Consider the following 12,252-nt stretch of genomic DNA (forward strand, 5'->3'; position numbering starts at 1 on the left):
CGGTAAAGCAGCACTCCGGGGGGGCGGGGCTGCGCACTCTGGCGGATCAAACCAAGTTCGATATAATGCGGTTTCACCTATAACTCAGTAAGATTTTTTGGCTCCTGAGGACAGCATTATATCAAGGTGGAGGTGTACTAATATGGGCTTTCTTTTCTAAACGACACTAAAGTTTTTAGGGGCCTGATCCAAAACCTATTGAAGTCAATGGATATACTGAGACAGGCCCAACAAAGAAAGTAACAGAATGCCACTAGCTGTCACCTACAGCCCCCAACTAAAACCTCTCCAGCACATCATCAAGGATCTACAACCTATCCTGAAGGACGATCCCTCACTCTCTCAGATCTTGGGAGACAGGCCAGTCCTCGCCTACAGACAGCCCCACAACCTGAAGCAAATACTCACCAGCAACCACACACCACACAACAAAAACACTAACCCAGGAACCAAACCCTGCTACAAACCCCGGTGCCAACTCTGTCCACATATCTATTCAAGGGACACCATCATAGGATCTAACCACATCAGCCACACCATCCGGGGCTTGTTCACTTGCACATCTACCAATGTGATATATGCCATGATGTGCCAGCAATGCCCCTCTGCCACGTACATCGGCCAAACTGGACAGTCTCTATGCAAAAGAATAAATGGACACAAATCAGACGTCAAGAATTATAACATTCAAAAACCAGTCAACCTCCCTGGTCACTCAATTATAGACCTAAAAGTCGCAATTATTCAACAACAAAACTTCAAAAACAGACTCCAACGAGAAACTGCAGAACTGGAACTAATTTGCAAAATGAACACCATTAAATTAGGCTTGAATAAAGATTAGGAGTGGATGAGTCATTACACAAACTAAAAACTATTTCCCCATGCTTATTTTCCCACTACTGTTACTGACACCTTCTTGTCAACTGTTTGAAATGGGCCATCCTGATTATCACTACAAAAGTTTTTTTTTCTCCTGCTGCTAACAGCCCACCTTAATCGATTAGTCTCATTAGAGTTGGTATGGCAACCCCCATTTTTTCATGTTCTCTGTGTGTGTGTGTTTGTGTGTGTGTGTATATATATCACACATACATACACTCTTCCTACTGTATTTTTCACTGCATGCATCTGATGAAGTGGGCTTTAGCCCACGAAAGCTTATGCTCAAATAACATAAGAACATAAGAAAGGCCGTACCGGGTCAGACCAAAGGTCCATCTAGCCCAGTATCATGTCTACCTACAGTGGCCAATGCCAGGTGCCCCAGAGGGAGTGAACCTAACAGGCAATGATCAAGTGATCTCTCTCCTGCCATCCATCTCCATCCTCTGACAGACAGAAGCTAGGGACACCATTCCTTACCCGTCCTGGCTAATAGCCATTAATGGACTTAACCACCATGAATTTATCCAGTTCTCTTTTAAACTCTGTTATAGTCCTAGCCTTCACAACCTTCTCAGGTAAGGAGTTCCACAAGTTGACTGTGCGCTGCGTGAAGAACTTCCTTTTATTTGTTTTAAACCTGCTGCCTATTAATTTCATTTGATGACCCCTAGTTCTTGTATTATGGGAATAAGTAAATAACTTTTCCTTATCCACTTTCTCCACGTCACTCATGATTTTATATACCTCTATCATATCCCCCCCCTTAGTCTCCTCTTTTCCAAGCTGAAGAGTCTTAGCCTCTTTAATCCCACCTCATATAGAACCCGTTCCAAACCCTTAATCATTTTAGTTGCCCTTTTCTGAACCTTTTCTAGTGCCAGTATATCTTTTTTGAGATGAGGAGACCACATCTGTACGCAGTATTCGAGATGAGGGCGTACCATTGATTTATATAAGGGCAATAATATATTCTCAGTCTTATTTTCTATCCCCTTTTTAATGATTCCTAACATCCTGTTTGCTTTTTTGACCGCCTCTGCACACTGCGTGGACATTTTCAGAGAACTATCCATGACTCCAAGATCTTTTTCCTGACTTGTTGTAGCTAAATTAGCCCCCATCATATTGTATGTATAGTTGGGGTTATTTTTTCCAGTGTGCATTACTTTACATTTATCCACATTAAATTTTCTTTGCCATTTTGTTGCCCAATCACTTAGTTTTGTGAGATCTTTTTGAAGTTCTTCACAGTCTGCTTTGGACTTAACTATCTTTAGCAGTTTAGTATCATCTGCAAACTTTGCCACCTAACTGTTTACCCCTTTCTCCAGATCATTTATGAATAAGTTGAATAGGATCGGTCCGAAGACTGACCCTTGGGGAACACCACTAGTTACCCCTCTCCATTCTGAGAATTTACCATTTATTCCTACCCTTTGTTCCCTGTCTTTTAACCAGTTCTCAATCCATGAAAGGACCTTCCCTTTTATCCCATGGCAGCTTAATTTACATAAGAGCCTTTGGTGAGGGACCTTGTCAAAGGCTTTCTGGAAATCTAAGTACACTATGTCCACTGGATCGCCCTTGACCACATGTTTGTTGACCCCTTCAAAGAATTCTTAAAGATTAGTAAGACAGGATTTCCCTTTACAGAAACCATGTTGACTATTGCTCAACAGTTTATGTTTTTCTATGTGTCGGACAATTTTATTCTTAACTATTGTTTCGATTAATTTGCCCGGTACAGACGTTAGACTTACCGGTCTGTAATTGCCGGGATCAGCTCTAGAGCCCTTTTTAAATAAATTTGTTAGTCTCTAAGGTGCCACAAGTACTCCTCGTTCTTTTCACTTCATATCACACACTTGTTTATCAGTGCCACACAGTGCACACACCTTTCTTCCTAGCCTGTAAGCACATTAAAGAGATTAATTTCTGTACTATGAATCCAATTTACTCATAACTGTAAAGGAATAGTGTATAAATTTATTAGATTAATACTGAAACTCCGTAACCAATATTTTTTGCTTGTTTTAAAAATATTTACTCAGGAAAGATGCAGAATGCATTTTTCTTCAACAGGTGAATTGTGTACATGTAGCTTCCCCTAATATCAATAGACTATGTACCTGTGGATTGAGGGCATGATACAGCCATGTTTTCCTAAATTAATTCTGGTTTTATTTGTAATTCATCGGCCTCCTAAAATTTCTTTGTACATAATTGGTAACCTTCTGATTCATGCACAAGTGGCAGAACATGCAAGGTAAGTATGAAATTAGCCAGCAAAGCAGCAGTGTGTGCAGTTGCATAGGAATGTCAATATATATTTATTTTAGAGAAAAAATGTGCAGGCTTCTGTATATAGTGTTTGTCATTTGCTATAATGTACCTGACTTGGGCCCTCCCCCTTCATAGTCCTTCTAGCTGCTTTGGTGATGAAGAATTGTTTTAAGGAAAGAATACTGTACCAACAGATCACAATAATTGTACAGGTCTTTTTCATAGCTCCATTTTCAGTAAAACATATTGCTATAGCAATATTGCTATATTTTCCTTCCACTTCTTATATATTCAATTACTAACAAATGGTTTTATCATAATTTTCTAATACTCTCTCTCCTATTTAAAAATTAACAATTAACAAAAAGGAAAAAAAAAGACAGCAAAAAAGGATTGCTGTTGACTAAGTAGTAAAGATTCATATGCACAAAACAGCAGAAAAGATTTAATTGTTAGAACCTGGAAAACCTTACTATTCTAATCCCCAGAACACTTGTCAAACACCATGTTTCTCCACAGAAAAGTATTCCAGCCAATTTACATTCTTAGAAGCATTCAGATCTGACTATAATCATTCAACAGTCCTAACAAGCAATTCAGTCTGAATTTATTCAATCTGAATTGTTAGCATCAATGTGGAACTAGCAGAAACATTTAACCTAGTCCTCCCACTACTGCCCACAATCCCATGGCAGCCTTTCAAAATATTTCAAAATCCAATGTTTCTGCTAGGAAGCCATGCCAGGAACTCTGAGATAGGTTACCAAGAGGCACTGGGATTGCAATGACTTAAAACAATACTAGTGTGGGCATGGAGAAAAAGTGCAAAGGGTTGTAAACTTCTGCATGGCTGATGTGGTTGCACTGAATTGTTTGTGCTTAAATTGGTTCTGTTTAACTGGTTCAAATAAAAAATGTCCACGTTTCTATTGCATATACATAAATATATTGTATATAAAAGTTCCATGAAAGTACCTCTGGAACTGCAGCTTCCATTAGAGAGAAAGGAGGAGGTACACATCCACTGTCCTGTGCAATTTCTAGTGGCTGATAGATAACTTCAGAAGGGTGAAGATAAAAGAATGAGGTTGAAGAGGCAGGAGACTGAAATAAAACAAGATTTAGTACAGGTTACTGAACTGTGCCAGTGGTAAGCAACACTAAACTAAAGACTTAAATAACTGACACTGAAATTTAGGCAACTTAAAAAAATATTTAAAAGTTTTAGATACTACTCTTGGCTTCGAGTCCCTTTGCTATTTTTGTGTTTTACAATCAAATGTTCTTCTTTAAAAATGTCTCTCTCTCCTCTGCTATGTGAAGGGCTGACACAAACAAAAGGGAAAAGTAACCAACTGACCATACAGGGGAAATAATTAAGATGATTTTACATGACGTTCTGTCAAAAGCACTCAGTCAACAAACTGTAAAAAAAAAAAAAAAAAAAAAAAAAATTCTCATTCAGTTATAGTAATCTTAGATACTACTGTTAAAAAAAAAAAAGTCAAAAGTTTGCAAACAAAAGTCTCAATTTTAAAACTGATGGTGTTGCTTTAACCTTTTAATCCCAGGGCAATTTGGTAGAAAAGAAAAAAGAGAAAATACAAAAGTCAGAAAGCAGGAGAGGGTAAGAAAGTTTTCTAAGCACATTAAAAATGAACTGATGTACTTTTAAAAGTAACTAAAATATAAAGTTGGTTAAGATTCCAAATCCATAACTGAAAACATATATAAACTTAAATATATATTTATAAATACATTATAAAAGCAAATTGAAAGGTTTTTTTTAAATCCCTGCAAAAATATGATAGTTTTGCTTTTCCTGCAATAGTTTACAAAAATAAATAAATAACTAATGTAGAAGAGGAGATATTGCTTTGTGTATTTGACATCATAAATTCGTACAATAAAAATACAGAAACCTCAATACCAGTTGTGGCGTTTAAATAGGAAATAAAGCAATTTTCAAGTATTTTGTTTTTAAAACATATTCATTTTTTAGGTCTATCCATGATTCTGTTAATCTTTTATGATATTATGAAGATATTGATAAAGACTTCGTAAGTTAAAATTGTGTTGAGATTTACACTTAAAGCAGGATGAACATTCCTCTGTTCCACACTGTAATGACTAAATTTAGTCCTAAAATTTACCACCACAACTCTTCAGAGAACAAGTTAATTTTATCCCCTCACACATTTAAAAAACAAAAGGAAACCCCCTCCACAAAAAAATGTAATTAACTTAGTTAAGGTTGCATTTCCTAGGAATGCAATTACTACCTTAACAGTAGATTCCACAGCCTAACAACAAATTCACTTTAATTTTTAGCATAGAACCACTCACTATGCACGTATGTATGCAAAACCATAATTCTAGCCTCCTACTATCTCATGTAAAATAATACTTCATGTATCTATAAATTAACAATCTTGCTTTGTTTGTCAAGCATTGAGTAAGTCTGTGGGGCTAAACTAAGTGTCCAGTCTTGTAAATCTTTAATTACATGAGTGAAAGTTTTCAGAATTGGAACAAGTTTAACTTTGCACACACAAAAATATATATAAGCACAAACTTCTGTGCCCATACTATACTCCATAAAAGCACAGGTATCCATGCTTACTGATCCTGATGAAGGATCAGGGCATTGAAAAGATTTTTATTTATTATAAAGTTTTTTCAGTTCACCTTTAGCAATATACGATGAATATTTTTTGGGTTTTGTTAACGTGGTGCAATCATAAAACAAATCATTGAACCGGTGTAAAAAAATTCCTCACGCATACCCCCCAAAAAAACTTCAGATAAACTGAAAAAACATATAAAATGTTTTCAGTTTTGCCTAGAAGATCTGTTATTAATCGAGAGAACATTCAAAAATCACGATCCATTACAAAGAGAGTCCTGTTTCATGTTCCCTCAAGATTGTATCACGGGATGGTCAGCTGTTCCAACCTTGCTGGCTTGTCTTGCATGAAACAAGACATGGAAAAGGGGATTTTTGTCTTGCAATTCTTCACAGATGTAAGCAGATCCTTAACAGGGAGTCTGAAATATGCATGCTTTAATGAAAGTGGCATTCTTCAGACTCCATTTGCATTGGTGTATTTGCTTTAGGTTTACCCAACTGATGACTGAGTTTGATATGAATAGCTTTTGTATTAGTAGCTTCCACTACAGTGCACAGTGGAGAGAAGCTCCTTGGGAATATAACTGGTCTTCTCTTCTTTTTCTTATTTGTATATGCCATTGCTGTAGTGCTGTAATATTACTAGGAAAAGCTTCTGGGAGGCTCTGACAGTTTGGAGGATATGTCTGTGTCAACTTATGAATTTCAGCTTTGGCTTGTGAACACCATTTCTATTTATAAGAAGAGGTTACTCACCCTGTGCAATAACTGTGGTTCTTCAAGATGCGTGTCCCTATGTGTACTCCCAGCTAGGTGCGCTTGCGCCCACTGCATCTTTGATCAGAGATTTCGCATAGCAGTGTCCATTAGGCCCACACATGTATGTTACTCAGTCTCGTGCACTGCACCATTTTTATATAGTACCGCATAGGCCGAAATGCCCTCAATTCCTTCTCAAGCTTCATAGCAGACAACTCCAAAGACAAAGGAAAGAAGGGTGGGTAGTGGAGCACCCATAGGAACGTGCATCCTGAAGAACCACAGTTCCTGCACAGAGTGAGTAGCCACTTCTTCTTCGAGTAGTGTCCCTATGGGTGCTCCACTCTAGATGGCTACTGAGCAGTTCCCCTTGAGGAAGGGGCTTTGGAGTGAGACCAATACTGAAGAAAGCCCTGAAGCGCCAAATACAGCATTGGAAGCAGAATCATGAGTTAATGCATAATGCTCAGCAAAGATATGTATAGAGGTTCAAGTCGCAGCTTTATGTCTCTCAATAATGGGAACATTTTCCAGAAAGGCTATTGAAATAGAAATGGACCTCGTAGAAAGCGTTTGTATGTTCGAGGGTGCTTGGAGATTGCAAGGTTGGTAGCAACAATGAATGCAGTCAGATATGCACCTAGAGAGTCTTTGTTTATAAATTGTTGACCCTTTTGAGCTATCTCCAATTGAGACAATTTGGGGGACTTTTTAAAGCAATTAGTCCTGTCAAGATAGAAGACCGGGGCTCTTCTAACATTGAGTGTGTGTAACAGTGCTTCTTACCCAGCTGAGGTGTAGGGTAAAAATCCAGAAGGTGAAGGTTAATGTGGAATTTTGAAGATGCTTTTGGTAAGAGCTTGGAGTGTGGTCATAATATGACTTTGGCTTTGAAAAATATAGTGAAAGGGGAGTATGCCATAAAGGCCCCTATTTCCTTAACTTGCCGGCTTGACATGATGGCTACCAGAAATGCCATTTTTACTGATAAATACAGGCGCGAACAGGTAGTCAATGGCTTGAACAGTGTCCTCAAGTTAAGGACCAAGTTCGGATTCCAAATCAGAATAGGACATTTGACTTGTGGGAAGAGATTTCTGACTCCCGAGGAATCTCATTGTAGTTGAGTGAGCAAACACGGAATAACTCTCTATTGGGGAGTGGAAAGCTGTGATGGCTGCCAGGTGGACCCTAACAGAGCTCAACAACAAACCTGAGTATTTTAGTTCAGGATGTAGTCCAGTATATCTGACAGCTATGAGGTTGCTGGTGGAATGTACTTTAGGTCACACCAGCAGCAAAATCTTGTCCATTTTTGCGAGTAAGTGTAGTGTGTAGACTGTTTCCTGCTATGTAATAGTACTCTTTTTACTCCACCTGAACAGACTGTTTCTAAACCCGCAAACCATTGAGTAGCCATGCTTTGAGGTGAAGCACTCTGAGATTGGGGTAAAGGATCTTCCTGTCTTTTTGGGAAAGAAGATACGGAGCAGTCCAGAGACTGATCAGTGAACAAGCGACCAGCTTTATGAGGGTAAGGAAACGTTGTCTGTCTGGACCAGGGTGGAACTATTAGAATACCTCTGGCTTTGTCCTCCTCTATCTTGAGCAGAACTTTGGATATTAGAGGAGTCGGAGGGAATGCATATAGTAGACCTGACAACCACAGAAAGTGAAAGGCATTGCCACAAGGACTGGAGACCCAGGCCAATCTCTGGAGCAGAACTGAGCACCTTTCTTGTTTCTGGCCATGGAGAACAGATCTATCTGAGGGATGCCCTATTGCCAAAATATGTGGTTGAGTACAATGGAATCTATTTCCCACTTGTGGTTTTGAGAAAAGTGTCTGCTGAGGGTATCCGCGGTTACATTCTGATTGCCTGTGAGGTAAACTGCTGTGATGATGATCTTATTGCATATGCACCAATTCCAAAACTTTGACAGCTTCAGCACAGAGGGAGGGGGATCTTGCCCCTCTTTGTCAGTTGATATAGAACATGCATGACATGTTGTCTGGCATGACCTGTATGTATTTGCCCCAATCAATGGTAGAAACTGGAGACAGGCATATCTGACTGCCCTGAGTTCTAGGATGTTGATGTGCAGAAGACATTTTCCATGCTCAACCCCCTAATAAAAGAGCAGGGACAGACAAGGTGCCGGGGGGCTGTTTTAAAAAGGACATGCTCTTGAGGAAAAGGAAGCCATTTCTTCAATGGAAACAAAAGACCCCCCCAAAAAAAAGAAAATGGAGGCAGCAGGGACTTTACCTCCCCTTTGAAAAGGATTACGGTCAGGTGTTTTCCATAGGTCTGTAACTCCCTTATGCCTTTTAAGAGGTGTGTGTGGCCATGTCTACACTAGCGAGTTTACAGCGTCACAGCTGTACTGATGCAGCTGCACTGCTGTAAGATCACTCGTGTAGCCGCTTGATGCTGATGGAAGAGAGCTCTCCCATTGACATAATAAAACCACCTCCACAAGCCGTTGAAGCTATGTCGGCGGTGCAACTGTGCTGATGTAGCTTAGTGAAGATGCTACCTACACTGACAGGAGAAGCTCTCCCACTGGCGTAGGTACTCCACCTCTCCAAGAGGCGGTAGCTATGTTGACAGGAGAAGCCCTTCCATTGACATAACACTGTCTACACGGGAATTCGGTGGTATAACTGGGTTGCTCCTTTTTCCACACCCCTCAGCGATGCAGTTATATCAACCTAAGTTTGTAGTGCAGACCAGGGCTAAGGATGGGCCAAATGGTGACAGAGGCCACTGCTATTAGACTAACCACGGTATGTCTAATTGCCCTATGTTTCAGGAACTTAATGTTCCCTTTGAGTTCAGACTCAAAATCCCTTGGATGGCAAGATTCCCCAAGTAGATTCCCCATCCATATAGACTAGAGAACTACAAGCTGGACAAAGCTCTCTTGTGGTAAAGAAATATTATGTGAATAAACAAACTGGATGTGATATTTTATTAAATTATACTATATCCCTTCCATTATGCCAGGAAATACTGCATAATTGCATTACTGAGATATAACAAACAATATTAACCTGAACAGTGCTGATTAACTGATTTGGGAGATATCATTTCATCAACTGAATTATGGACAAGTGATTTAAAAATTGAAAAAGCATACTATGCATTCAGACAATGAAAACAATGACCAAATGCTTCAATTATAAAATATATTTACCTGTGGAACACTCCATTGCCACTGACCTGAAAGACACTGTGCAGGTGCCTAGGTTCATAAAAATAAGATAGCTTATTATTTCATAATTAAAACATTCTCATATGGAAAACACAGACCTTTCAAATAAGTTGTTTTGAAAATAAAACAGACACTGGCAGGTCTTAATTGCCCTGTGTTTCAGGAACTTAATGTTCCCTTTGAGTTCAGACTCAAAATCTCTTGGATGGCAGGAGTCCAAGTAATTTAGGCACATAAGTCCTATTCACTTGCAATGGGACTCTGATTTGGGCACTTTTGAAAATGGCACGTAGGATCCTAAATCACTTAAGCACATTTTAAAATTAATTTTTAAAAAATAAATAAAATAGATAAAATACAAAGTGTTACTACAATTCAAAAGTATTTTTAAAACTTTGCAACAGTCCTACTTTCAAAGATATTTTTATCATGGTCACAACTGATCAATAAAGCCATAATCCAGAAACTTTCCAGAGAACTCTTCTTCCAACTAAGGTCACAAACCTGCAAACAAAATTACTGGTGAGAACCCTTGTGCATGCATAAGTCCCTTTGACATCAGTGACACCGCATGGGTATTAGAATTCACATTGGTGCATCTAGTTGTAGAATCAAGTCCTAAACCTTTAGTGATTTCCAACTTTGTATGATTTGTTAACCATTTTTTTAAGCAAGGATGACCCAGCTATCTAGCATTACCATAAAGAAAGGACAAGAGTTCATTCCAGGTAAGCAGGCAGAAAATTAAATCCTAGTGAGGGGTTGTAGGAATGGAATACCGCAGGGTGCTATCTACTGTGACTTGAAATTGTAGGTATTGCACTGGTAAACTTTGAAGGGAGCATTGTTTGGCCAGAGGGACAGATGCTAAGAATTTATGATTTTGAGAGAGTGGTGAAAGCAAAACTAGAGGGTTCGAAAGAATGAGAGGGTTACTCACCTTGTGCAGTAACGGAGGTTCGTTGAGATGTGTATCCCTGTGGGTGCTCCACTTTAGGTGATTGCACACCCTGTGCCTCTAATGGGAGAATTTCGACAGCAGTAACTGGCTGGGCTGCACATGCGCTCTCCCATCTTGTGCCTGTCGCAGTAGTTGATTAGCTCTGTGCAGCTGCCCCCCAACTCAGTTCCTTCTCTACTGCAGAGGACTAATTAGAACTCCAAAGTAGAGAGGAGGAGGGAGGGTAGTGGAGCACCCACAAGGACACACATCTCAAAGAACCTCAGTTACTGCACAAGGTGAGTAACCCCCTCTTCTTCTTCCAGTGATGTCCCTCTGGGTGCTCCACTTTATGTGACTGTAGAACAGTGCCCCTCAGGTGGAAAGAGGGGTTTGGATTTAATTCTCAATGGATGATAGGACTGTGTGTCCAAGCCGGGTGTCATGCTGAGACCTGGTCAATGACATAGTGTTGTATCAACGTGTGGGGTGATGTTCAAGTACCTGCTTTGCATATGTTACTCCTGGGGGAATTCTGCTCCAAAAAATCCAAAATTCTGCATTTTATTTAATATAATTACACCAGTTTCACTTACGCTGATAATTTATTTAACCTCCCATACAGAAAAAAAATCACAATAACTGTTCAGCATTTCTTAAACACATGAAAGTTAAGTTACAAAGGTAACCAAGACCCTGCATTCTAGTTATAATTGATTTTCATTTAAGTTACATTACTTTTATTTTGGTGTTTGGTGTTCTGTAAAGTAGACTGTTGCTTTAAATTGCTCAGACTTTCACACATGAAAGTCATACAGTTTTGCTAATCGTTGTTCTGCATTTTTTTAAAATGGATAAGTAAAATACATCCTGAGCTGTAACTTAACTCTACTCTGCCTCTCTGGCACAGGAAAAAAAGCAAGAAAGCACACAGACCTTACTAGTTGAGGATTCCGTTACTGTCATTTGCAATAAGGACACGTCTTCAGCGGCAACGTTAAAGTGCATTTCTTTGCTCCCCCATTTTTCTGCAAGGGAGCCAAGAAATCTGCAGAAGGTATGAATTCTGCGCCCCCCACAGAGCGCAGATTTCCCCCAGGAATAATATGTCATTAATAGACATGTCATTCAAGAAGGCTACTGAGGTGGCTGCTGCTCTTGTGGAGTGTGTTCTGGCCCGTGAGGGGGGTTGTCGCCCAAGTTGACGGTAGCAGAGCTGGATGCAGCCTGAAATCCATTTGGAAAGTCTCTGCTTAGAGCTGGGTTTGCCTTTAGAGTGTTCTGTGGTGGAGAGGAACAGCGTAGAAGTTTTTCTGAACGGCTTGGTCTATTTTAGATAAAAGGCTAGTGCCCTTCTGACATCTGCCTCTTGCCTGTCCTTATGAGGTTAAGGGAATAATATGGGAAGATGGATGGGTTGGTTGAGGTGGAATGAAGAAGGGACTTTAGGTAAGAATTTAGGGTGAGGTCTCAGAGTGACCTTTATTCTTAAGAAAAATTGTATATGGTGGGTTTACCATCAGGGCCCCTATTT

General features: G+C 39.6%; 1 protein-coding gene across 1 annotated transcript in view; it reads right to left on the minus strand.

Annotated features, from left to right (window-relative positions):
• The window catches only part of BOLL (boule homolog, RNA binding protein), a 76,960-nt gene that overhangs the window by 9,866 nt on the left and 54,842 nt on the right, over positions 1 to 12,252 (minus strand). The window contains exons 8-9 of the mRNA XM_034786061.1: positions 9,761 to 9,808; positions 4,147 to 4,275 (exon numbers count right to left, since the gene is read on the minus strand). Coding sequence (XP_034641952.1) covers positions 4,147 to 4,275; positions 9,761 to 9,808 — 177 coding nt within the window. The remainder of the gene's footprint in view (positions 1 to 4,146; positions 4,276 to 9,760; positions 9,809 to 12,252) is intronic.

This window comes from Trachemys scripta, chromosome 11 (assembly GCF_013100865.1).
Source record: "Trachemys scripta elegans isolate TJP31775 chromosome 11, CAS_Tse_1.0, whole genome shotgun sequence".
Taxonomy (NCBI): Eukaryota; Metazoa; Chordata; order Testudines; family Emydidae; genus Trachemys; species Trachemys scripta.